Here is a 23,004-nt window from a genome sequence, read left to right as displayed (position 1 = left end):
AACAGTTTTAATGTTATAAAAATATAAACCCACTGAGCCATTACCTATTTCTTTATATTTATACTAGGAAAATTATAAAATGCTTCCATCCCAGTTAGAAATTCAGTGACGTGGGGATCCCTGTGGCTCATTGGTTCAGTGCCCGCCTTTGGCCCAGGGCGTGATCCTGGAGTCCCGGGATCGAGTCACATTGGGCTCCCTGCATGGAGCCTGCTTCTCCCTCTGCCTGTGTCTCTGCCCCCCACCCCTTTGTGTCTGTCTTGAATAAATAAATAAAATCTTTAAAAAAAAATTAAGTGACAAGTTAAATAATCAACGTAGCATCTGTGCTTTGATTGCAATACAAATGATGTCGTAATTGGATTTGATTTATTTAGGCTCTGTGTTCATTAACCTCGTTTCATTGTCCTGATCCAGACTGCATGCATTATGGGGATTAGGATTTGTCAGTTCTCTCAGATTATTGTCTTTAGAAAGTTTTGCATTTCTATTTAGAAAGTAAAAACCTTGGACTGCAGCCTAGATTTGCTCTAAGATTTTCAGTAAAGTACAAAGATTTGAGGGGCACCTTGCCATTTCACAGACTGCTTGAAGGGCCCTCACCAGTCAGTAGCATACCTTGTGCAGATTGTAGTTTCTCTGTCAAAACAAGTCTCTGTATCTGTATTTTCTGTTCTTGCAACAGAATCACTTGGTATCTATATACATTTACTTTCATCTATTCATCTCTTCCTATCCCAAGAAGAATTTAAGGCAGCTGTATAGAGACCATATAGTAGAATAAAATAAGTTTAAAATAGGTGAAGAGAATAGGATAAACAAAACATAAAGATGAAAGCAAGAATAAAAAATTTAGTTGGAGCCAAGAGGTAAGTTACTGGACAAAACACATGGAAAGCAGTTGTGTGTTTGCTGCTGGTGGACCTCAGCTTTAGTGGAACATTTCAAACAGCCAGTGTAGCATGAAATGTGGTAAGTTGCATACTGTGTGTAAATTATGACCTAGGAAGTCATTAATGAAATTTGCCATTTGTCTAATTTCACTAAAATGAATATAAATCATTTTTTATTCTAGGCAAGTGAACAAGATATCCTTAAATATCTGATTAAATGGGGTGAGCATCAATTGATGAAAAGAATAGCTGACAGAGGTAAGCTTACAAAATTAGTTTATACTGTAAGTTTTTTTATTCAGAGACATGCTATGTGTCAGTCTTGACAGTAGCCACTATTACCTGCTGGAAATAGAAATTTTTATGATCTGTAAAATCCTTTAGTGGAGAAGGGTATACTTTATTAGAAACAAATATACCAGAAATTTTTATTTTACAATTTTAAAAGTGTACTTTTAATGTTATCTATGTGCTAATAAGAAATGTTGACTGATTTATAGAAGTATTAGAGTGAAATTTTTCATTTAATGATTAAAGTATTACAAAAGCATATTGCTGATGGCAATGTTTAGGAATTATCTATGTGCTAATAATAAATGTTTACTGATTTATACAAGTATTAGAGTGAAATTTTTCATTTAATGATTAAAGTATTACAAAAGCATATTGCTGATGAAAATGTTTAGGAATTAGATAGTAATGTGTGTATAACATTTTAAATATACTAAAAACTACTGACTGAATTGTATACTTTAAAATGGCTAAAATGGTGAGGTTTATGCGAACTTTACCTCAATTAAAAAATGTATGACTGATCTCCCCACCTCCTACCCCGGCCCAAAAAGCATGCTTGTTTATTTTTAAATTTTGTGGAAGGTAGGGACACCTGAGTAGCTCAGTGGTTGAGTGTCTGCCTTTGACTCAGTGCCTGATCCTGGGGTCTAGGATACAGTCCTGCATCAGGCTCCTTGCAGGGCCTGCTTCTCCCACTGCCTGTGTTTCTGCCTGTGTGTGTGTGTGTGTGTGTGTGTGTGTGTGTGTGTGTCTCATGAATAAATAAATAAAATCTTTAAAAGAAATTTTTTTGTGGAAGGTAAAGGAAAAATAATGCTTTTGGATGGCTTCCAACTGGGGATACTGCAGAAGAGGTAGAAACATCGCACGCATGCTCCTTCCCTCAGAATGTTTGTATGCCTCTATATAGCAAATCCAAATCAAAACATTTCCTTTCAAAACATTTTAACTAGAAAAATTAAATAGAGATTTCTGTTGCCTGTCATTTCTTGTTGGCTTTTTTAGATATACTTTTCATACCATGAAGTTCACCTATTTATAAAGTGTTCAAGTTGGGACACCTGGGTGGCTAAGTCGGTTAAGCTTTTGACTCAGGGATTGGGCCCCACATTGGGCTCCTTGCTCAGCAGAGAGCCTGCTTCTCCCTTTCCCTCTGCTACTCATCCTGTTTATGCTTAACTCTCTGTCAAATAAATAAATAAAATCTTTTGAAAAAAGTGTTTAGGTCAATGATAAATTTTTAGTGCATTTATAGGGTTTGTCTGTCATGTTTTAAAATACATAAAAATTTCAAACTAAATCTGACTTTCAAAACCTCTAATTTCTCCTACTAATTTATTTCTCTATGGCCTGCAAAAGCCTTTTAGTAATTCTCAGATAAGAATTGTGTTGAAGGGCAGCCGCAGTGGCTCAGCAGTTTAGCGCCTGCCTTCGGCCCGGAGTGTGATCCTGGGGACCCAGGATCGAGTCCCACGTCAGGCTCCCTGCATGGAGCCTACTTCTCCCTCTGTTTGTGTTTCTGCCTCTCTCTCCCAATCTCTCTCTCTCTCTTTCTGTGTCTCTAATAAATAAATAAAATCTTAAAAAAAAATAGAATTGTGTTGAATATTAAAGCCACTAGTTTTAATTTAGGTCTTTTTGAAATGCCAATATACCATCTGTCTTTACTTGCAGACTCTGTATTTGCAAATTCATCTACCTGCTAAAATTTATTTATAACCCCAAAACCAGTACCCACAACACTTTCATGGTCAACTACAGACATGCTCAGAGTGACAAAACATTGGAGTCCCCTGATGCACGTATTCCCAGCTTCGGGTGGAACAAGGTGCCGCTCTGCCTTCTCATTTCACTTCTCATACTGCAAACAAGTGTCCTTTTCATTCCATTCAGTGCCAAGTTTTTCATATTTTATGGGTGGGTGTTGTTTTTGGTGACCTCACTGATCCAGCTGGCCTCCCATTATAACTTCTAGTGCTGTATGGTGTTTCCAGGCACAGGAAGGCTGTGATGTCCCTTCACAGAGAAACTAGGAGTTAAATTCAGCTTCATTCAGATATGAGTGGCAGTGCTTGTTGGCTGCGAGGGCAAATCAACAATATATAGTAATAAGGTGTCTTTAAACAGAAACACACCTAAAACAACGTTTTTGTCTTGACCAGGTAATAAAACTGGAACCAGAGGCTTATAGGAATCTCACCCTGTGTTTCCCTTAGGAGCAGTGGTTAAGTGTTTGCTGATTGTTGACGGTGACTTTATAGAACAGGATTCCTCCAACAACAAGAATTAATTGTATATGATGCTGCATAATCATTGTAGGCCATAGGCCTGTTCACTGGTGTAAGGTTGGTTATGATAAAATGCCATGTTTATGAGCAGATAATGAGCATCCTTGATAAGATTTCCCTTAAATAGTAGTTTCCCAATGGGGTTGGAGCAGAAGGCTCTTCCAGGAATGAGCAGGAACCTGAGCATACCAGGCAGCTCTTTTCAGCCTCCTTTCTGTATAAGGTTCTGCCCTTACCCATTACTTACTTGGGAGTTTTATGTAAGATTTCGTATGAAAACAGGATGCCACTATTTTAAGGGGGGAAAAATTTTTTTTCGAAAAGCAGTGCTTTGTATAATAAGTATGAAGCCAAATCATAGCAAGGCAAGGAAAAAAAACCCTTTTCCACATGCTTGCAACAGTTTTATATTGAATGATGCCAGAAGAAGCTTAGCTTCTCAAAAACAATTATTTCTTATCTCTCTATCCATGAGAGATTTGATGGGATTTACACATGATTTAAGGGAAATACTTGTTTGCCTATAGAGTGTTTGCAAAAAATACACTTATATTTGGGAATGATAAGGATCTTACTTTTTAAAGAAAAAATATATAACCACTAGATTATAGATATGATTAAAGATTCCCAAAATTTTAGTAATTTTTGTTTTCCACTCAATGTTGTAAGCTTATATATACTTAAGATCTTCTTTCATTGATACCTAATGAAGAAAACCTTTACTCTCTGCTCTGGACAGTGGGAATATATTTTGTGTCAGAGATCAAAGTGTTCACTTTTATGCAGTAACATTCCCATATTAGGGAGATTTAGGAGACTATCATAAAAATCAAAGTTAAATACAGTGCACATTAGATTTCACTTAAAAAAAAAAGATTTTATTTATTTGAGACAGAGAGCAAAAGTGCACAAGCAGGGGGAGTGAGGGTGGCAGGGTATGGAGAAGCATAGACTCCCCGCTGAGCAGGGAGCTCGATATGGGGCTCCATCTGAGGACCCTGGGATCATGACCTGAGCCGAAGGCAGATGCTCAACTGACTGAGCCACCCAGGTGCCTTAGTTTGCTGCTTTAGATACCAGGTAATTAGTATTTTATTAAATTGCTGGTAAACATATGGTAGCCTAATCAGTATCCTGATAACCCACAGTTACCAGAAATAGCATTTGCCATGTAATGCCCTTAATTGTACTAAAAACTGGTCACAGCAGTGTAAAAGCTTAAGAAAAAGCCCTTGGTCAAACTAGATTCTAATAGATTGTCATCTTTTCTCCTTTGTGTTAGTATGTGGAAAAGAATTCTTCTTATTCTTTAGTGCAAAACAATAAAAAAAAAGTTATACTGTTGACATGCTTTATCTTTGTAGAAGAACATCTCTATTAAGAAAACTTAAGACACAAAAGTAATTTATAATCCTTTTTAAAGCAGATGCACTTAAGTATAAAGCATGTTACTAAAAGTGTACTAGAGAAAAAAAGGTAAAAATTTGTATTTGGTAGGAGACTTTTCGTTTTCTGTCCCATAGAGCCAAACTTACTAAGTGGCACTGCCCATAGTGTAAACAGAAGAGGCGTAAAAAGACGAGACCTAGACATCGAAGAGCTTAGAGAGATCCTTTCTTCTCTCTTACCTTTTGTGCGAATTGAACATATCTTACCTATAAACAGTGAAGTCCTAAGTGATGCGGTAAGTACGTTTGTTCATTTATCTCTTTCATGAAAAGAAAATGCGCCAAAATGTAAAGACTTCTTTTTTTTATCATTTTACGTAATTTCTACTAATAAAGTATTGTAAATCCACAAAGTCCATGAGAACAGAGACAGATGTGTGTTTTGTACCATATTGTGTCCCTCATGTTGGCCAATGGCACAAATAAATGCTTGGTGAATGAGAGTTAAGTGGGTAGAGCCGTCTTACTTTTGCAAAAGGTAGTGTAGGAGGATCAGTGTAGATCAAGTAGATCCTGTTCACAAAGAAAAGGGTAGAAATTACCTCTGGAGACTTCTCAAACACAGCAGTAAATCAGGGAGAAGAGAAGGGTTCAGTGTGAAAGGGATGACTGAATCTTATGATCGTATTTCAGTTAAAAATTAATGGAGCTGATCATATTACTTTCATAGCTTTTTTAAAGTGAATTTCTTAAACTAATAGAATTGCTTGAATTAATGGATGTGAGAAATAAGTATTATAAATATTACTTCTTCACACATTGATCTATAACTTTATTGCAATGCTTATAGACAGTTTTTTCAGCTGCTCAGAAACAAAATCATCTGGAAAAAAACTGATAAGAATTTTTTTTTTCATTGCATGCGACTGTTTCATTTATTTATTTTCTTTCCAAGTTTTTGTTGAAATTCCTGTTAGTTATCATACAGTGTAATATTCATTTCCGGTGAGGAATTTCATGATTCAGCACTTATATACAACACCCGGTGCTCATCACAACAAGTGCCCTTCTTAACCCCCATCACTTGTTTCCCCTCTCCCCCTTCTACCTCCTGTCTGGTTAGCTTCACTTTGTTCTCTGTTAAGAGTTTGTTTTTTGGTTTTCCTCCCTCCCTCTTCCATATTCATTTATTTGTTTGATAAGAATTTTTTTTTAAGTTCTGTAAAGCGAATATAATGAAGGAAGGATAACTATTCCAGAATTTAAAATATATTTTAAAACTCTAGGGATGGGGCAGCCTGGGTGGCTCAGCGGTTTAGCGTTGCCTTCGGCCCGGGGTGTGATCCTGGAGACCCGGGATGGAGTCCCACGTTAGGCTCCCTGCATGGGGCGTGCTTCTCCCTCTGCCTGTGTCTCTGCTTCTCTCTCTCTATGTGGGTCTCTCATGAATAATAATAATAATAATAATAATAATAATAATAAAATAAGTAAATAAATAAAATTTAAAAACTCTAGGGATGCCTGTCTGGCTCAGTTGGTAAAGCACGTAACTCTTGATCTCAGGTTTGTGAGTTCAGGGCCCACATTGGGCCTAGAGCTTTAAAAAACAAAAACAGAAACAAAAAAAAATTCTGATCTGTGATGCTAGCAAAACAGACAAGACCAAATAGCCCAGAAAAAAATCCTCATTAAAAAAAAATTCCTCATTAATATATAAGAATTAAACATATCATAATCTATCAGAAATCAGTGAATCATTTTGCTGGACTAGATGGTGAGTTAGGGGGGAATTTGTTTAAAGTTAAAACCTCATTTCACTTGCACACAAAATTAATCGCTATTAGATTGCAGAATTAAATATTAAATTGAAACATGGGAAAACTAGAAGAAAATAATTAAATATTTATATTTCTAATTAGAAAAAAGTGTTCAGTCTCACTAGTAATCACACACACCAAAGAAGGCAAAGTAAAACCATAGGTTACCATTTTTTTCACCTATTAAGTCACTGTTTTTATTTTAGTAGGAATTATCTTTTTTTTCCAAGATTTTATTTATTTATTTGAGATAGAACAAGACAGAGTGAGAGAGAGTTGGGTGAGGGAGCAGAGGGAAAGGGAGAAGCCGAGCAGGAGCCTGACATAGGGTTTGATCCCAGGACCCTGGGATCATGACCTCAGTCGAAGGCAGACACTTAACCATCTGAGCCACCCAGGCGCCCCAAGTCAGTATATTTTGAAATAATATTACCATCCCATAGGAGAAGTATAGCTGGTACATTAGTAGCATATCCTTAAATATTTGAAACCTGCTCGAATGTTTAATAACAGAAAAAATAAAAGTAAACTGTAGTACACTACTCAGAATATTTTGCTGCCCTGAACAATGATTATAAAGACTAATATAGCAACAATGAAAAATGCTAATGATAGAATATAATTTCAGAAAGAATAATACAAACTAATGTGTTTTTATGTATTCTAGAATTCAGTTATGTAAAAATCCATTGAACAAGACTGACAGGAAATATATCAGCGTTATTACAGTTAGAGTAGGTTAGAGTTATGAGCTTTTCTGCTTTTAATACTATCTAATGCTGTATTTTATTAGTTAAAAACAATTTTAACTAATGGAAGAATTAACAAGAGTAATATTAGACACAAAACAACGTTGAGGGCAGCCCCGGTGGCGCAGCGGTTTAGCGCCGCCTGCAGCCCAGGGCGTGATCCTGGAGACCCTGGATCGAGTCCCACGTCAGGCTCTCTGCATGGAGCCTGCTTCTCCCTCTGCCTGTCTCTCTCTCTCTCTTTCTCTCTCTCTCTCTCTCTGTCTCAATAAATAAATAAAATCTTTAAAAAAAATGTTTAGTTTTTGTTTTGCCTGTTTTACAATGTTTGGTTTTGTTTAAAACATGGGACACAAGCCAAATTGAACCCTGAATTTGGTTTAGAAAAATAATTTAGAACTTTGTTTAGTAGACTTAGAAAATACATATCTCTATTCTTAATTCTGTGCTTCACACAGAAGTCCCTGGTGAAAGTTTGCTAATAATGGCTGTTAAGCATAAAACACTCCTAGTGTGTGCTAAGCACTGTGCATTACTGTCATTAATCCTCACAACCACTTTATGAGCTGTAGGTATTTGATTTATTTTCTCCTAGCATACACGAGGAAACAACAGGGCCACCACATTTAGTCATGCAGGGTCCCATCTCCAGGGCCATCGGGGAGCCCTTTAAAGTCAGGTCTAGCCTAAAAGGACATATCCATGGTCATGCACCTGTTAAATGGGGAGTTTGATATTTGTGTCCAATCTGCCTCCCCAAGAGCTCCTTTCCCTTAACCACCAGGCAGACCACGTGCATCCTTGTATTGTAGATACAGGCCCAAGAAGATGTCCTTGTTTTGTTTTGGGGGGGGTGGAATGGGTATGGAATCCTCTAGATGAGTAAGTAAAAAAAGGTAGAAATTGGTTTTCATTGAAAGTTCTGAAAGTTAATCCAACTAATTATATTTTTAATTACTATAGCTCTTGTTTTAAAAACATCATTCCTGGGGATCCCTGGGTGGTGCAGCGGTTTAGCGCCTACCTTTGGCCCAGGGCGTGATCCTGGAGACCCGGGATCGAATCCCACGTCAGGCTCCCGGTGCATGGAGCCTGCTCCTCCCTCTGCCTGTGTCTCTGCCTCTCTGTGTGTCTGTGTGTGTGTGTGTGTGTGTGAGACTATCATAAATAAATAAAAATTTTTAAAAAAACCTTTAAAAAAATAAAAACATCATTCCTCTATATAAAGAAAAGTGGTATATTGTAGTACCTCTTTATTGCTGAGTCTTTTAAATAATCTCAAACATTTGGAGTATTTTGAAATTTCGTGTATATTCCTAAGTTTTCATGATTTATAGGTGTAATTTTTCATCTTAGTAGTATTCTAGGTCTACATAAATCATTAGTTCATCTAAAAAAATTTTTTTTTTCAAGATGAAAAGAGGCTTGATTAGTACTCCTCCATCAGATATGCTTCCTACAACAGAAGGTGGAAAGTCCAATGCTTGGTTACGGCAAAAAAATGCTGGAATATATGTTCGTCCTCGACTATTCTCTCCCTATGTGGAGGAAGCAAAGGTAATGAAAACCATTTTAAGATATTGGAATACATTTTATGAACTATAAGCACAAAGATACTCATTGTGGTATTGTAAAAGTATATAGAAGTCACCTAAATATCCAATAATAGGAAAAGTGAAATAAACTCTAGTGTGACTACTCATGAGAATATTTTTCTGAAATGTTTAATTATCAAGCATGTTTTTATAACTTAGGTCATGTTGAATTGCATTTTATATTTTTCTCATCTTAGTTGCATTGCAAATTGTTAATTTGGAAAAAAAATTAATTTAACTGAAATTATTATCAGTATATTGTGATCTTCAGGATGGGAAAAATGTTCTAAAAGAAGATTGCACACATTTTGTCTTTATTAAACTAAAGAAATGACATGATTTCTTGTAATGTGTTTCTGTAGTGGCTGACTGTTGGAAATTTTATTTAGTTTTAGAATAAGTGCACAAAACTAAGAGAAAATTTCAGGCTTATTAAGTAAATTGTGTATCATAATATGAAGAACTCCAAGAAAATGTGGTAATGTAAAAATGGAATACTGTGATATTTATTAGCCATATTTGGCCATTAGAACTTTGCGATGGACTTTTGAGGAACTCTTTGAAAGTCAGAAATCACCCTTAAGCTTTGTGAAACAAATTAACAGGCAAAATGTGTTTGGATATAGAATGAAGTTACCTTAATTTTTTTCTCATTTTGATGTTTAGAGCTCCTCCTAGCTTAAGTTATGTAAAAGGATTTGTGAGAAGTTAATTTTATTGGCTAGGTGGATAATCTACCTCTTACTGAGTGATTGACAATATAAATAGTCCAAAATAAGAAAAAAACTAAATGATTGGGTCTGGTTTTTTGGAAATAAGTTCAGTGCTTAACAGCATGCAACTAGCAGAGGCCTTTAGCAGAGGTGGTATATGGTAAACAAAGGTCTGTAAGAAATGACCCTGCATTCTCCTCTGTCTCAGAATGTGGCAGAGGGGAGCTAATCACATAGTCCTCCTGGGACTTCCTGTTCCCCGACAGCTGAACCCACACATCAGTAGGTAATTGCCCTCAGAAAATGTGGAAGAGGTTTATACATTACATCATTTTGGCCACTCTGCAGTTTGTTGAGATTCATCTGAAACTAAACAGTTGGGTTTATATACGTCTGTTGAATTTAAAATTGATCTTCAGTATTTTGTGTTTTGACCATTTCATGTTGGATCTGATACTTAGCCCATGTATAGATTGTTTTCCTTCTAGTAACTTTAGGTATAATTTACTTCTGAATAATTTTATACCTTCCTTCAAATTTTGAATACTTTAATTAAAAGCAAACAACCAGAAGATGATTATTTCTTTTCAAAGATGATACAGAAAGATTCTTTAAAAATTAAAGAAGTAGGGGTTCTTTCTCCTTTCACTATTAATTTTAAGCTTCATTCACTGAAAACAATAAACTAGTTCCTTTTTTATATGATAAAGGTTATAATCTTTCTCCAAACATGATTTCCAGAGATGAGTTGATGGATTCTCTTAATACTGAATTGTTATTTCAGTCAGTGCTGGACGAGATGATGGTTGAGCAAACAGATCTTGTGCGTTTGCGAATGGTTAGAATGTCCAATGTGCCAGACACACTTTACATGGTCAATACCGCTGTACCACAGTGCTGTCACATGATGAGCCACCAGCAGATCAGCAGTCACCAGTCAAGCCCTCCTTCAGTCGTAGCCAATGAAATTCCAGGTGAGGCAGTAGCTTTGTGTCAGGCATTTATATTTAAATGATTAATCTGATCATTTTTGTAGCCTTTTTACATGTGCTAATTCTCTCTTCTTTCCAATACCCATTATGCATTGTTCTAATTAAAGAATTAATACTTAATAAGCTAGGGTTTTTGTTTCATATTTTATTTTCCTGTAACAAGTATGTACAGGTTTTCTGGTTAGCCCAGGGTTTCTCAACCATGCCATCTTGACATAATTCTTTGTTGAAGGGGCTGTCCTGCACACTGTAGAGAGTTCAGCAGCAGCCCTGGCCTATACTCACTAGATGCCAGTAGCATGTGTGTGCAAAAACACACGCACACACATCCTTTATGACAACTTTTCGGAAACATTTTTCTGTTTCTAGACATTGCTAAATATGCTGTGTGGGGTAAAATCGCTTCCTGTTGAGAACCACTAGTTCAGAGGAATTCTGATTTTTCATATCCATAAACCATTGCTCACATAAGACACTTTGAAGAGAGTTATAAACTTGTATATTTGAGTCTAGGCTTGTGCCCCCAAATGTGATCACTGTTGGTTTCCTAGAGATCCATTCAGCCTCCCAGGATCTGCTCTGTGAATTCTGTTGTAGTACATACAGGCTTATGTCTTGACTTTGAGAAAAGTGACCATAGATAGAGATACATAATTGTTACACCCAAAAATTTCTGAGCATCAGTTAATGTTGATTTTAACCAAAGGGCTCTAGTGTTAGTTTTTAAGGTAAGAAAATCCGCAGTGATCTGGGGGTCAGAAATTTATAGCTCTTGCCAATTACCACTGGAAGATTCAAAAAGATCAGCAAATTATAGCATTATTAGAAATGGTATCATTCATTTTCTGCTTATAAATGTCTGTTTCAATTAAGGACAAATAGAAGAATAACAACTTTTAATTGAACACATATATTTTATTCTGGGACTAATGTCTGTTCAGTTGCTGGCCTTATCAGATTTGGCCACTACTGACAAAACACTGACAATCATTTATTTAAAGTATACATTGGACAACAGAAGAGAAATATCACTAATAGCTGATTTGTGCAGATATTGAAGCTATGGTCACTAGCCCAGTTTTTATCAGCTTGAGTTAATACAATTGAATAGCAGCATAATTTAATCTTAGAACTGAATCTAAAAAGCCCAGAGATGTTCACAAGAAGACTTGGCTTTGTTGTCTTATTTAACAAGACCCGGTCCTATTCTGGTGTTCTCTGATTCTTCTCTCTTCCTTGCCCACCTCACTCTAAAGAAGACAATATAGCCTCTTGGAGAAGACTCATGGGCTCATATTCTGGCTCTGCCACTTTATTTGTGTGACTTTTGACAAGATAACTTCCCAGAGCATTAATTTCCTTGTCTACAAAATGGATATATCTCCTTTCTAGGGTTGTTATGAAGATTTGAGGAAGTACTGTGAGTAAGATGCTTAGGAGTTTGCCTGGCACAGAGTAAGCACTCAGGAAGTGGTAGCTCGCCTTTCCCCAGAAAAAAGAGCCGGTGGCCAGTCTGGTCAGTTTGTCTCTTAGATATTTGTAGACTGTGTCCCCTATTCCTCAGCCCCCTGTTACAGCCTTAGTCTAGGTTCCTAACTGCTCTTCCTGCCTCTAACCTTACTCCCACTCTGGCTTTTACACCAGGACTCAGCAGACATTTTCTGGTAGGGCCACTTGGTAGATATTTTAGGCTTTGTGGGCTCTGCAGTCTCCATCGAAGCTACTCAACTCTGCCATCAGAAGCAGCCACAGACACTGCCTGAACGAGTGGATGTAGCTGTGTGCCAGTAAAACTTTATTTACAAACTAGGCCGCAGGCTTGGTTCAACCTCCAGGATGTAAATTCCTTATGATATGCTGGGTCATTTGTGATCTGCTCCTACCTATCTGTCTCGCCTTCTCTTAATACTCTTCCTGCTTGTACCTTTGAACCCTAAGTTCTACTAGTGGTACCAGCTACTCATGCCATGCTGTCACCTGCCTGTTTGACATATGCCTGGTCCTTCTGCTTGAGACACATGCCTTCATGCTACTTTACCTGACTGGTTTTCTCTCATTTTTCGAGACTCCATTCAGGGTCCCCCTTCTCTAGGCAGCATATAAGTTACTATGTTTCCAGGAAATTAAAAGGCTATCACCAAATATTTAAGAAGATTCTAAGCAGAACACATGCTTTCTTTCTCATGCTCAGTGAGTGGGTTTTCATGCAGCTCAGATATTTTGCCTACCAACCTTTTCTTTTTTCAGTTCCTCGTCTCCTCATTATGAAAGACATGGTCAGGCGTCTGCAGGAACTACGGCATACTGAGCAGGTGCAGAGAGCCTACGCACTCAACTGTGGAGAAGGTGCCACGGTCAGCTATGAGATACAGATTCGAGTGTTAAGAGAATTTGGTCTTGCGGACGCTGCTGCTGAGCTCTTACAGGTGGGATGGCTTTTGACAATGTGTGATAGGGAGCCTTGATCATTGTGCAGACAGTAGTTCAGACATCTTAAGGAGCCCTCACAGCATGTGCATCTGTTTCTTAGCGCATGCCCTTTCACTGCCTTGAGGGTCTGTGATAGCCTGGAAGTCGTCCTCTGTACCCCCACCCCCACTCCCAACCACCGCCTCCCAGGTAGAGGCAGTGTGTCGAGTGGATGGAGATGGAGCACACAGACTTTGGAGGGAGAGCTGAACTTATATCTTGGCTCTGCTGCTTATCAATTAGTTAGTTAACCAGGGCCAACCACATAAGCACTCTGAATATCAGTTTCCTCACCAGTAGAGTGGATGTTGTGAAGATAAGAGGTGCTGTATGTAAGCAACTGTGTCTCCAGTGCCTAATAGGCTTGCTAAAAGTTAATAGCGTGCATCCTCATCAAAGGTGAAAGAAGAAGTAGGAAATTCTGACCCTCCACTGCTCTCTGTCCCTCATTGGGTCTCTAGGTTTCAGTTTGTGGCCTACTACCAGACTTAACAGATCTGCCAGGTGCCCTTCTTCTTCCTCTCTCCTCCTCCATGTAATAAAAATGTTTTTGCATGAAGTTACAAATCCTGTAGGCATGAGAATCAAGGAATGAATTTTTTTTTTTAATAAGCAGGGGGAAAAAACCTAATTTCTTACCAAGTACAAGAGCAGTAGCGTCAGTTTTGCAATGAAGAAAGAACGTGTAAAGTAGTCTGTTCACAGCCGCTAAATCAGAGCCTAAAATAAAATTTAATTTTGTCTGGTTAAGTGATTGCATTTTTTTTTTTTTTTTTTTTTTTGCCACTGACTCCAGACTTGTTTAGCCTGAGTTTTCAAAGAGGAATGTAGTGTGGTGTTTCTAGGCAGGGCAGCAGGCCGTTCTTGATTTTTATTTTTTACCATGGTTTCCATCCCTGAAATAGAGTCTTGTTTCCTATTCCTTTCTTTTAAGTCTTCGCCATTCTAAATTGTATCTTAACTTGATATCTTAAATTGTATAAAAGTTTTATAAGTTAATTACTATATAGTATTTATCAAAATACTAATCAAACTGAGTGATATGTAATAAACAGGTAAGGATTAGTATTTTATAGGTTTTATTTCAGACAGAGTGCGATGCTTTGTCAGAAAATTCTAGGAAGATCCTCACTTGTATGCCTTTTTTTCCTTTGGTATTTAATTTTATTTTCTCAGCAAAGACATTTGAATTAAGTTTTATTTCCTACTTTTGCATTATCACATAATCTTGCAAGGGATTACTGACCTGCTTGCTGGAATATTTAGTTAAACAGCTCTCCTTGATAGCTCTGTCTTAGGCTACAGAGACTCTGCTGTATCCTTTTGTGCTGTTATTTTCCTTGGGCTTCTGGCCTAGAGAAATATGTTGTGCCTTTTTCTCTTGCCAAATGTATGTTTATTGCCATCTTTTTTTTTTTTCAAGATTTTATTTTTAAGTAATCTCTACACTTAATGCAGGATCTCATTTAACGCTCTCAGCCTGTAAATTTCTATCTAGGAAATTTGCTAATAAATGTCCTTTTTGTTTATTTGTTTCTTTGTTTAAATCTTTCTTAGAATCCTCACAAGTTCTTTCCGGATGAACGCTTCGGGGACGAAAGTCCACTCTTGACAATGAGACAGTCTGGGAGATGTCGAGTTAACAGCACCCCCCCTGCAGAAACCATGTTTACAGATCTGGACTCTTTTGTGGCCTTCCATCCACCCTTGCCCCCACCACCACCTCCATACCACCCCCCAGCCACCCCAATCCATAACCAACTCAAAGCAGGCTGGAAACAAAGACCTCCCAGCCAGCACCCTTCACGCTCATTCTCTTATCCCTGTAATCATTCACTGTTTCACTCCAGAACAGCCCCTAAAGCTGGTCCCCCTCCAGTCTACTTGCCAGGTGTTAAAGCAGCAGCACCTGATTGCACCAACACCACAGGACTAGGGAGACAGACAGTGGCCGCTGCCGCCGCCGCCACCACCACCTCAGCAACAGTAGCATGTGAGAAACAAGTGGTAAGTTAGCACTTCGCTAATTTACCTAAAATAAAATGTTCATGGAAAATTAGAAGCAATTTCCCTGACCCTAGGAGCCGTACTGGGACTCGGCAGTGCCCAGAAGTGTTACTGACAGGCTAAAAACCTAGACTGCAGGGAAAGAGAGAAGGATAGTGGACCAGAGCGAGAGCCAGGGGGAGAGATGGGATGTGTGTTGGAAGTAGTTGGTACCTTCTTCGTCTTAGTGCTCATTGCAGGTACTCAGAAGGGGTAGTGACACAGGGCAGTGCCAGTGGATCTTACCAGTTTTGTGATGCTCCATTCAAGCACATGTCTAGAATCTGCCCTAACTTCTGTAGAATCTACTCTTCTATCAGATGCTTTGATGGGGCGGGAAAGGGAAGTTATTTATAGCTGTATATACTGTCAGGAGCAATGTGGGGAAGACTCCTGTTCAGAAAATGGACAGATAATCAGTCCTCATGCCTGTGTCTGCCTCTGGCAGGCTGTTCCATCTGAGCACTCATTTGACTGGGAACCGCAGTAGCTAGTGTTAGTAGCTAATAAATTAAGCAAGAATTCCTTGATCAATTTTGCATTGTATTAGAGGTTCAATTTCTGTTTATATAATACCTTTGGGGAAAAGTAGTGATTTTTAAGTCTTCCTGCTCAGTCACACACATTGTCGGTGGCCTTCAATAAAAAAACAAAAGATACATATATTACTTCAGGGAATATTTATTAAAATATTTGGAAACTGGACTAGTATACACTTCAGAACAAATTATGATCCTTCCTTACCTTACACCCTTCTACCTACTTTGCCTGCAGTCTCCCCTCTAAAAAAGAAGAAACAACAGAGATTGATAATGTTAGATAAGCCAAATTCCCACCCTATTGGCCTTGCCCTCGATTTTACAATTTCAAAAGTTCTACTACTATTTATTTTAAATAAAATTCCCTTTAAAGGTAATTTATTTGTAAGTTCATTGCAGTCTTTTTTTTTTTTTTTTTTTAAGATTTGATTTTTAAGTAATCTCTACATTCAGCGTGGGACTCAAACTCAGGACCTCAAGGTCAAGAGTCACACATTCCACCAACTGAGCCAGCCAGGCACCCCATTACAGTATTGGTTATAATAATAAGAAATTGGAAACAACTTTAATGTCAACAGTGGAAGAAGAATGGCTAAATAACCCATGACTCCTCAATACAGTGGAATATTATGCTACAATTTAAATAGTAATCTCAAAACTTATTGACAGGCTTAATATTCACTACATTTTATGAAAATTAATATATGAGCAGAGAAAAAATGAGAAAAATACCTCAAAATGTTAATATTGACTATCTCATAGGGAAGATTAGTGGGTTTTTGTTTTGTTTTTTTACCTTTATGGTTTTCTATATTGTTATTGTTTCTTTTTTAAGTTTTTTTTTTTTTTTTTAATTTATTTGAGAGCACAAGAGCAAGCAGGGAGGGGGGCAAGCAACAGAGCAGAGGAAGAGACAAGCAGGCTCTGGGCTGCCCTTGGAGCCTGACAGGGGTTTCAGTCTCACAACCCTGAGATCACCACCTGAGCCAAAATCAGGAGTCAGACACTTAACATACTGAGCCACCCAGTGGCCCCTATAGTGTTACCATTCTTAAAAATAAGCATGTATCACTTTCATAATGAAGAACCAAAATTGGTGAACATCATTTTTACAAAGAGGGAGTCGTGGGTCTTTTTCTTTTAACCCTCCCTTCTCTTGTCTCTTGTTTGCAGTGTACACAACCTGTGCTAAATGACCTAATGCCAGACATCGCCATGGGTGTGTCCACACTGTCACTCAAGGACAGGAGGCTTCCAGAACTGGCTGTAGACACAGAATTAAGCCAATCAGTTTCTGAAGTAGGACCAGGGCCTCCCCAGCATCTGTCATGTATTCCACAGAGGCATACACACACGTCTCGAAAGAAACACACACTAGAGCAAAAAGCAGATGCTCGAGAAAATCAGCAGGAATATCCGGATTTCTATGACTTCTCAAATGCTGCATGCAGACCTTCTACTCCAGCTCCTGGCAGACGCACCCCTTCCCCTTCACAAGGTGGATATTTTGGTCCCGATTTGTATAGCCACAATAAGGCATCACCAAGTGGCTTAAAGTCAGCCTACCTACCTAGCCAGACCTCTCCTAAAAAGCAGGAAGAAGGTAGGAGAGAATATCCACTTTCCCCTGATGGGCACCTTCACAGACAAAAGAATGAGTCTATCCACCTTGACGTCGTTGAACAACCTCCCCAGCGGTCAGACTTTCCTTTGGCGGCCCCCGAAAATGGCAATGGTCCAGCCCACGTCAGGGGACGAACAGCAGTAGAAACTGACTTGACTTTTGGGCTGACTCCCAACAGACCCTCACATCCTGCATGCAGCTCTGAAGCTCCGGAAGAGAGATCCAGTAGGAGACTGGCGGACAGTGAGTCCCTGGGCCGCGGAGCTCAGCAAAATACTGATTTAGAAAGGGAAGATTCAATAAGCAGGGGAAGGAGGTCACCTAGCAAGCCAGACTTCCTCTACAAAAAGTCTGCCCTCTGAGAGCAACCTCCAAGTCGTCTGTGCCTGAGATGTGAAACATCCCATTTTATGATGTAACCCGACAACTTAGAGACCAGTTTATTGATGCCAGCTAACTCAGTTTCACATTATTTTATTCTAGTTTTTGTATATACATGTTTATGAGACGTGGCATGCTACGAGGGTTCTTTTGAATGCTGCATCTGTCTATTTTGTGTTTGAACAGTTGTGTGGGGAAGCATTTTTAAGAGCAAGCAAGCTGGCACTTTTTTTTCCCTCTTTACAAATGATGGAATTTTTTTGCACTTGTACATTTATTTTACCTGTATTGATTTTATATCAGTATGTCAAACTTTATTGCCACATTTAAAGGAACCGTATTTTCATACTTTTTTGCATTTTACCTTTCATCTACCAGTTTCCACGTGCATTGGACTGCACACTGAGATGTATTTTCTTATGAAATAGTTCTGTGCTTATTTTTTAATTATAGAAATTCCAAAGAACAGCACATCAAAATGCTCCTCTCTCTTCGGTAATTGTTTTAGTTCAGAAATCTTCCTGCTCAGTCTCCATAAATCTAATATCATTCTTTTCTTAACAAGTCTTGGGAGCTGGTCTTCATTCCTCCAGCGAGAGAGTCCAGTCAGGATCCTGAAGTTTTCTGGTTCGGTAAAGAACCGAAAGGAGCAAAGCCTTTTGTGCCCGGGCTAACGCCGTAGCTTTGTTCACAGTGTGGACGCTGCCAGAATCACTGCAGGTGCTGGTCATGTGCATTAGCGTAGCCCTAGAGGAGGTTTCAAAGACATTGGATTTCTTGGAATCCTAAGGCAGTGGAAATAGCGAAGTAACTTAAAGGTTGCCCGACGGGATTTCTGGTTCTGAGCTTCGACTCTCCAGCTGAGATGGGAAATGACTGCTTGCTGCCTTCAGTTGTCTTGCTCTCTGTGGGAAAAAAAAAAAAAACCAAAAGGGCTTCAGTCTTACGGATGTCATTTTGGTGTTTGTAAGCCTGTGTTTTCTTTTAAATGTTTTTCAAAGTTTGTCTGAATTTTGGTGTCCTAAAAAGTTGTAGAATGCATAATGCTTTGTCACCAAAAAAGAAAAAGAAACTTTTTCTTTCTTTCTTTCTTTTTTTTTTCCCAGTGAAACACTACATGTCCTACTTGAACTCCACTGGGGACGCTGGTTTAGGATTTTACTGAACCACTGAGCACATGGGATCTTGTAAGATCCTCTCCCTTGGAAGGGCAATGTGTGAGCTAAGGACTGTTTTTTTTTTCTTACTCTCCAATGTAAATATATTAGTATTTGAGTTTTTAAATCACTTCAACATTATTTGAGCATTCACTTTGTATTTTTACAAACACATACACACACAGCCGTAGCACTTAGAAGAAAAGAGACCTGCTGAACATTCCTTTGTGTGAAGGATGTCTGGGAGCCTCTTTTCTACGTATGTGTGTATATATACATATATACACACACACACACATATACACACACACACACACACACATATATATATATATATATAACTATGAATCACACTCACTCTAAAACTATGCAGGGCTAGGGAGCCTTATACAAGCTACCATATAAATGAATTACATGCACTTTTAAGTAAATAGGTTTCTATTGGGCGTCAACAACTCTGATTTCTCCCGAAGCTGTAGTTTCTCTTAACAGTCTTTCCTACTTTACCCTGTGGATATACACTCAGGAATAATCTGACATTTTAAAAAATCCTAACAGTAGGTAGTCTCAAAGACGGGGACCACATCCATCTGGTTACACCGGCAAACCGCTGCCCCGCGTCCTGCTGCCTGCCTAGTTAGCTGCTGCCAGCGTGTCTGGCGATGCCAGCAGTGTTGTATGCTGAGCTCCATGCCTCCCAGAGTGAACATTCATCCCCTAGGAGGCCGGCTAGCATTGCCTCTGAGGCTCCTTTTTTTTAAAAGATAGAAAAACATAGGACTCTGTTCTCATTTTTCGGAGGTTTGACTCTTTATTATAGATGATGGTGTCTTTTGAAGCCAATCTGAGTCCATCTCTCTTCAGAAACAAAAATTAATTCCATGATATTCTTTAAGGTGTATTTATATACATGTGTTGACATGAATTATATTGATGCAGTTTTAAATTTCTGAATTCAGACTGTACTGTGCTGGTACTGCAAATAAGAGTGAGTAGAGCTAAATTGGGTGGGAAAAAGTATTCTCATCTCTGACCTGTATTTTTTAAAATGTTAGACAAGAGCTATTTGATGTCACAGACTCATTTTCCTGAAAACTTATTAAATATTCTTTCATATCCCCCAAACATAAAAATAAGTGACCACTGTTCCTACTTTAATTTATGAGGTTTGTTTTTAATAATGTAGTAGCTGATCTGACTAAATTGTGTACAGAGAGGAACTTGCTTTAATCTGTGGGATTGTGGACTGGTGTGACTTGGAGAAGGTAAGCAGGTGTGTGTGTGCTAGGGTAGGCGTCAGTGGACTTCTAATATATCTTGTGAAGTGTGGTGGCTAGGGTAGATTAGCTGTGTGCCTCTGGGTTTGGAACCCACCTCTCCAATCTTCTGTATTGCTTACTTGGCATTAAAATCTGTTAATGCTGTACTAAGATAAATGTGAAGTCTGGGTAAGATTGCTCTTAGGAAAAAAGTGTATGTATAATATAAAATTTAGGCTGTAGGACCTGGCATTTCCCTTGGTTTAGAAATTTCAGGAGAACTATATCTCAAAATACCAGATCTCCTCTCAAGGCTGCAGACAATCAGGCTGTCAGTCAATCACCACCTTCGTGGTTTAGAGAACTACCATTTAGCTCCTGGAGAGGGAAGAGAAGGTCCATGTTTCTTCAAGAAGCTTTTGGTCCTCTACTTACATTTTTGGTTTTAGTTTTGTGATTTTGATGGCTAAGTTCAAAGTCCCCTGTGGCTCAAAAAGAAATAGCAGCATGAAAGGCAAAAATTATCAGTGAAAAGCAGCTGTTTCAGATTCCCACGCACCATGGCCTGTGCCCCATTAGCTCATTCTAGGCACACGCCCCTAGACCTAAGCTCTCCCTGCATTTCCAGAACCAGTTGGATATTAAGGATTTTTAACAAGATCTTTATATTTGAGTCTTTTTTGTAGAGCTGTAAAACTTTACCTAATTCTTGGTTTTGCGTCCTCAATAACTTTTTATTGCAATTGCCACCTATTAATTGGGTTTTCTTTTGACTGGCTGTTCACCTTCCGCCAGCGGGCAGCCCTTGTCCATGAGAATGTGTGGGTGGTGCTGCAGGGCCTGGGGGGCAGCAGGGGCCACAGGAGCTCACGGCTGACATTGCCATGTCCCAATCTCCACAGGGGAAGGGTGAATGTTTCTCAGTAACTACTCAGCAAAATAGGGATTTTCATATGTGTAATCCACCATTCATGGGGAAACGCGTTTCATGAAACACTTGTAAGACACTTGTTTTCCAGTTCTGAGGCATTCATGTTTTTACCTTAGGAACGAACTCAAAGGGAAATGTTTATTTGACTCTTTTTTTTTTTTTAATTATTATTTTGTTGACCTTCAACTTTCAGTTGAAAGTTACTATTAAAGCAGCAGTGATGGGTGCTATTCCCGGTTCTGCAGTGGTTTACTTTGTCTACTAAGTGGTTTACTTTCAAACCTCATTACACATAACGTTACTAAAAGAGTTATCATCACACACTAAAAGATATTTTACTCTTTTCCATTAACACTGTTGTATGAACAATGTTTTATGAAATGTTAAGTTGTCTTTTTGTCCTGTAGATTGCAGTAGCTGTTATATACTTGTTTTATTGGCAAGTCTTCAGATCTTTTTTTTTTTTCCTCTAGAAAACCCTCAGACCATGTGTCATTCTTCCACATTCTGAATATTATAATGCTGTGGCTGTTCCTATAGAAAGATTACTTGCAGGTGTGTGTCTTGAAAATAACCTCTCGTGTTTGTGTGTTTATGTGGGTTCTAAGAGACAAGATAAGCTCTGGAAGCTTCATTGTGTACCTACACGTGACTGTGTATCTGGGTTCCATGGGCAGGTGGTATGGAATCCTGCTCTTAGATGGGGTGGCTGAAAGCTAAAGATTCCTGAACCCCACTTGCTGTTTATGTACCACATCTGTACTTCAGAGAGGTGGTATCTTCTACAACACTGCATTTCTTGTGGTTGTGCTGTTACTGGTATAAAGTCAAGTGCCTTCAATGCTAAAGGCTCAGAAATTTTTCTTAAACTGATTTCATGTCCTATGCAAGTGTTTTCTACAACCTGCATAACCAGTACTTTGTAAAACTTGTTTACGCTTCAATTGTACATAGTGTTTTTTAAAGAAATATATAGTATTTTTATTTAGGTACCTCCAAACTTGAATTCGTCTGTGTGAAGCATTGTAAAACGATAGATTTCTCTTTTGAGTATCATTACGGTTGTACAAAGGTTTCCACTGGTTCTATTTTTCTACTGTTACTGATAAGCATGTAGCACTGACTTTATCCTACACATAGTTGGCATTTCAAATAAATGGCTTGTATAGAACCTGCTGAGTTGGATACAGTCTGTTTTAGCCCTATAGCATGCAGACCTCAATTCTAGAGGCGATTGTACTCCACTAAGGGTAGAATTGGGAGTTTTCCAGATTCTTTTCTATTATTTCAGTAGGACACTTCTGAGAGACTTCAGTTTACAAATTCTAGCAGAGAATTAATTTGCACAGGGGTCTCCAAAGGAAGTCCAGCATTCTGCCCACCTGGACCCAAGCCTGGAAGGTGCCAGGCATTGGTCCAGCAGCAAGATACCCAGATACATCCAAGACTCAGGTCTCCCAAGTATCTGAGCTTTTTTCCTCTTTCAAACTCGGGGTCCATTCACTTACTATTTGAAAGGGTAAGAGAGTCATGATCTAGTCTAAGTTTCTGAAAAATGTGAAATAGGAAGTTTTCTAGTTTCCATTTTTTCAGTTGCTATACAATCAATGTCATTTTATATTGTAATCATTTCACTAATAAGTTCCCTTCTAGCATTTCCCCTTGCATGTCTCACTAAGGTGACTGACTATATCTTGTAACCATCTTAGGTTTGACTGTGGACTCTCAAGATAAAATCTAAGGGCGTTTTTGTATGTGAATTGCTTAAAAATCTAAAAAAGAAAATTGAGTAAGTCAACTTTCACTCCTGTACTCGCAGATGACCCCTGGGATAGTGGGTTCAGGCCACCTCCTTAGCCATGGCAGGCC

At 38.5% G+C, this 23,004-nt stretch overlaps 1 protein-coding gene across 15 annotated transcripts in view; it reads left to right on the top strand.

Annotated features, from left to right (window-relative positions):
• BTBD7 (BTB domain containing 7) overlaps positions 1–22,306 on the top strand; it is a 109,466-nt gene extending 87,160 nt beyond the window's left edge. For 13 of the 15 annotated variants that reach the window (XM_035719667.2, XM_049113433.1, XM_049113436.1 and 10 more), the window contains 7 exons: positions 1,076–1,151; positions 4,999–5,159; positions 8,843–8,986; positions 10,522–10,711; positions 12,977–13,155; positions 14,756–15,205; positions 16,957–22,306. In XM_035719667.2, coding sequence (XP_035575560.1) covers positions 1,076–1,151; positions 4,999–5,159; positions 8,843–8,986; positions 10,522–10,711; positions 12,977–13,155; positions 14,756–15,205; positions 16,957–17,769 — 2,013 coding nt within the window. In that variant the 3' untranslated portion in view covers positions 17,770–22,306. Of the gene's footprint in view, positions 1–1,075; positions 1,152–3,403; positions 3,533–4,998; positions 5,160–8,842; positions 8,987–10,521; positions 10,712–12,976; positions 13,156–14,755; positions 15,206–16,956 lie in introns of those variants that run through there. The other 2 variants (XM_049113439.1, XR_007412514.1) reach the window with 2 other exon arrangements.
• Positions 22,307–23,004: the final 698 nt, after the last annotated feature.

The sequence above is a fragment of the Canis lupus genome, chromosome 8 (genome assembly GCF_003254725.2).
Source record: "Canis lupus dingo isolate Sandy chromosome 8, ASM325472v2, whole genome shotgun sequence".
NCBI classification, from domain to species: domain Eukaryota; kingdom Metazoa; phylum Chordata; class Mammalia; order Carnivora; family Canidae; genus Canis; species Canis lupus.
This window is presented reverse-complemented; position numbering and strand designations above follow the sequence as displayed.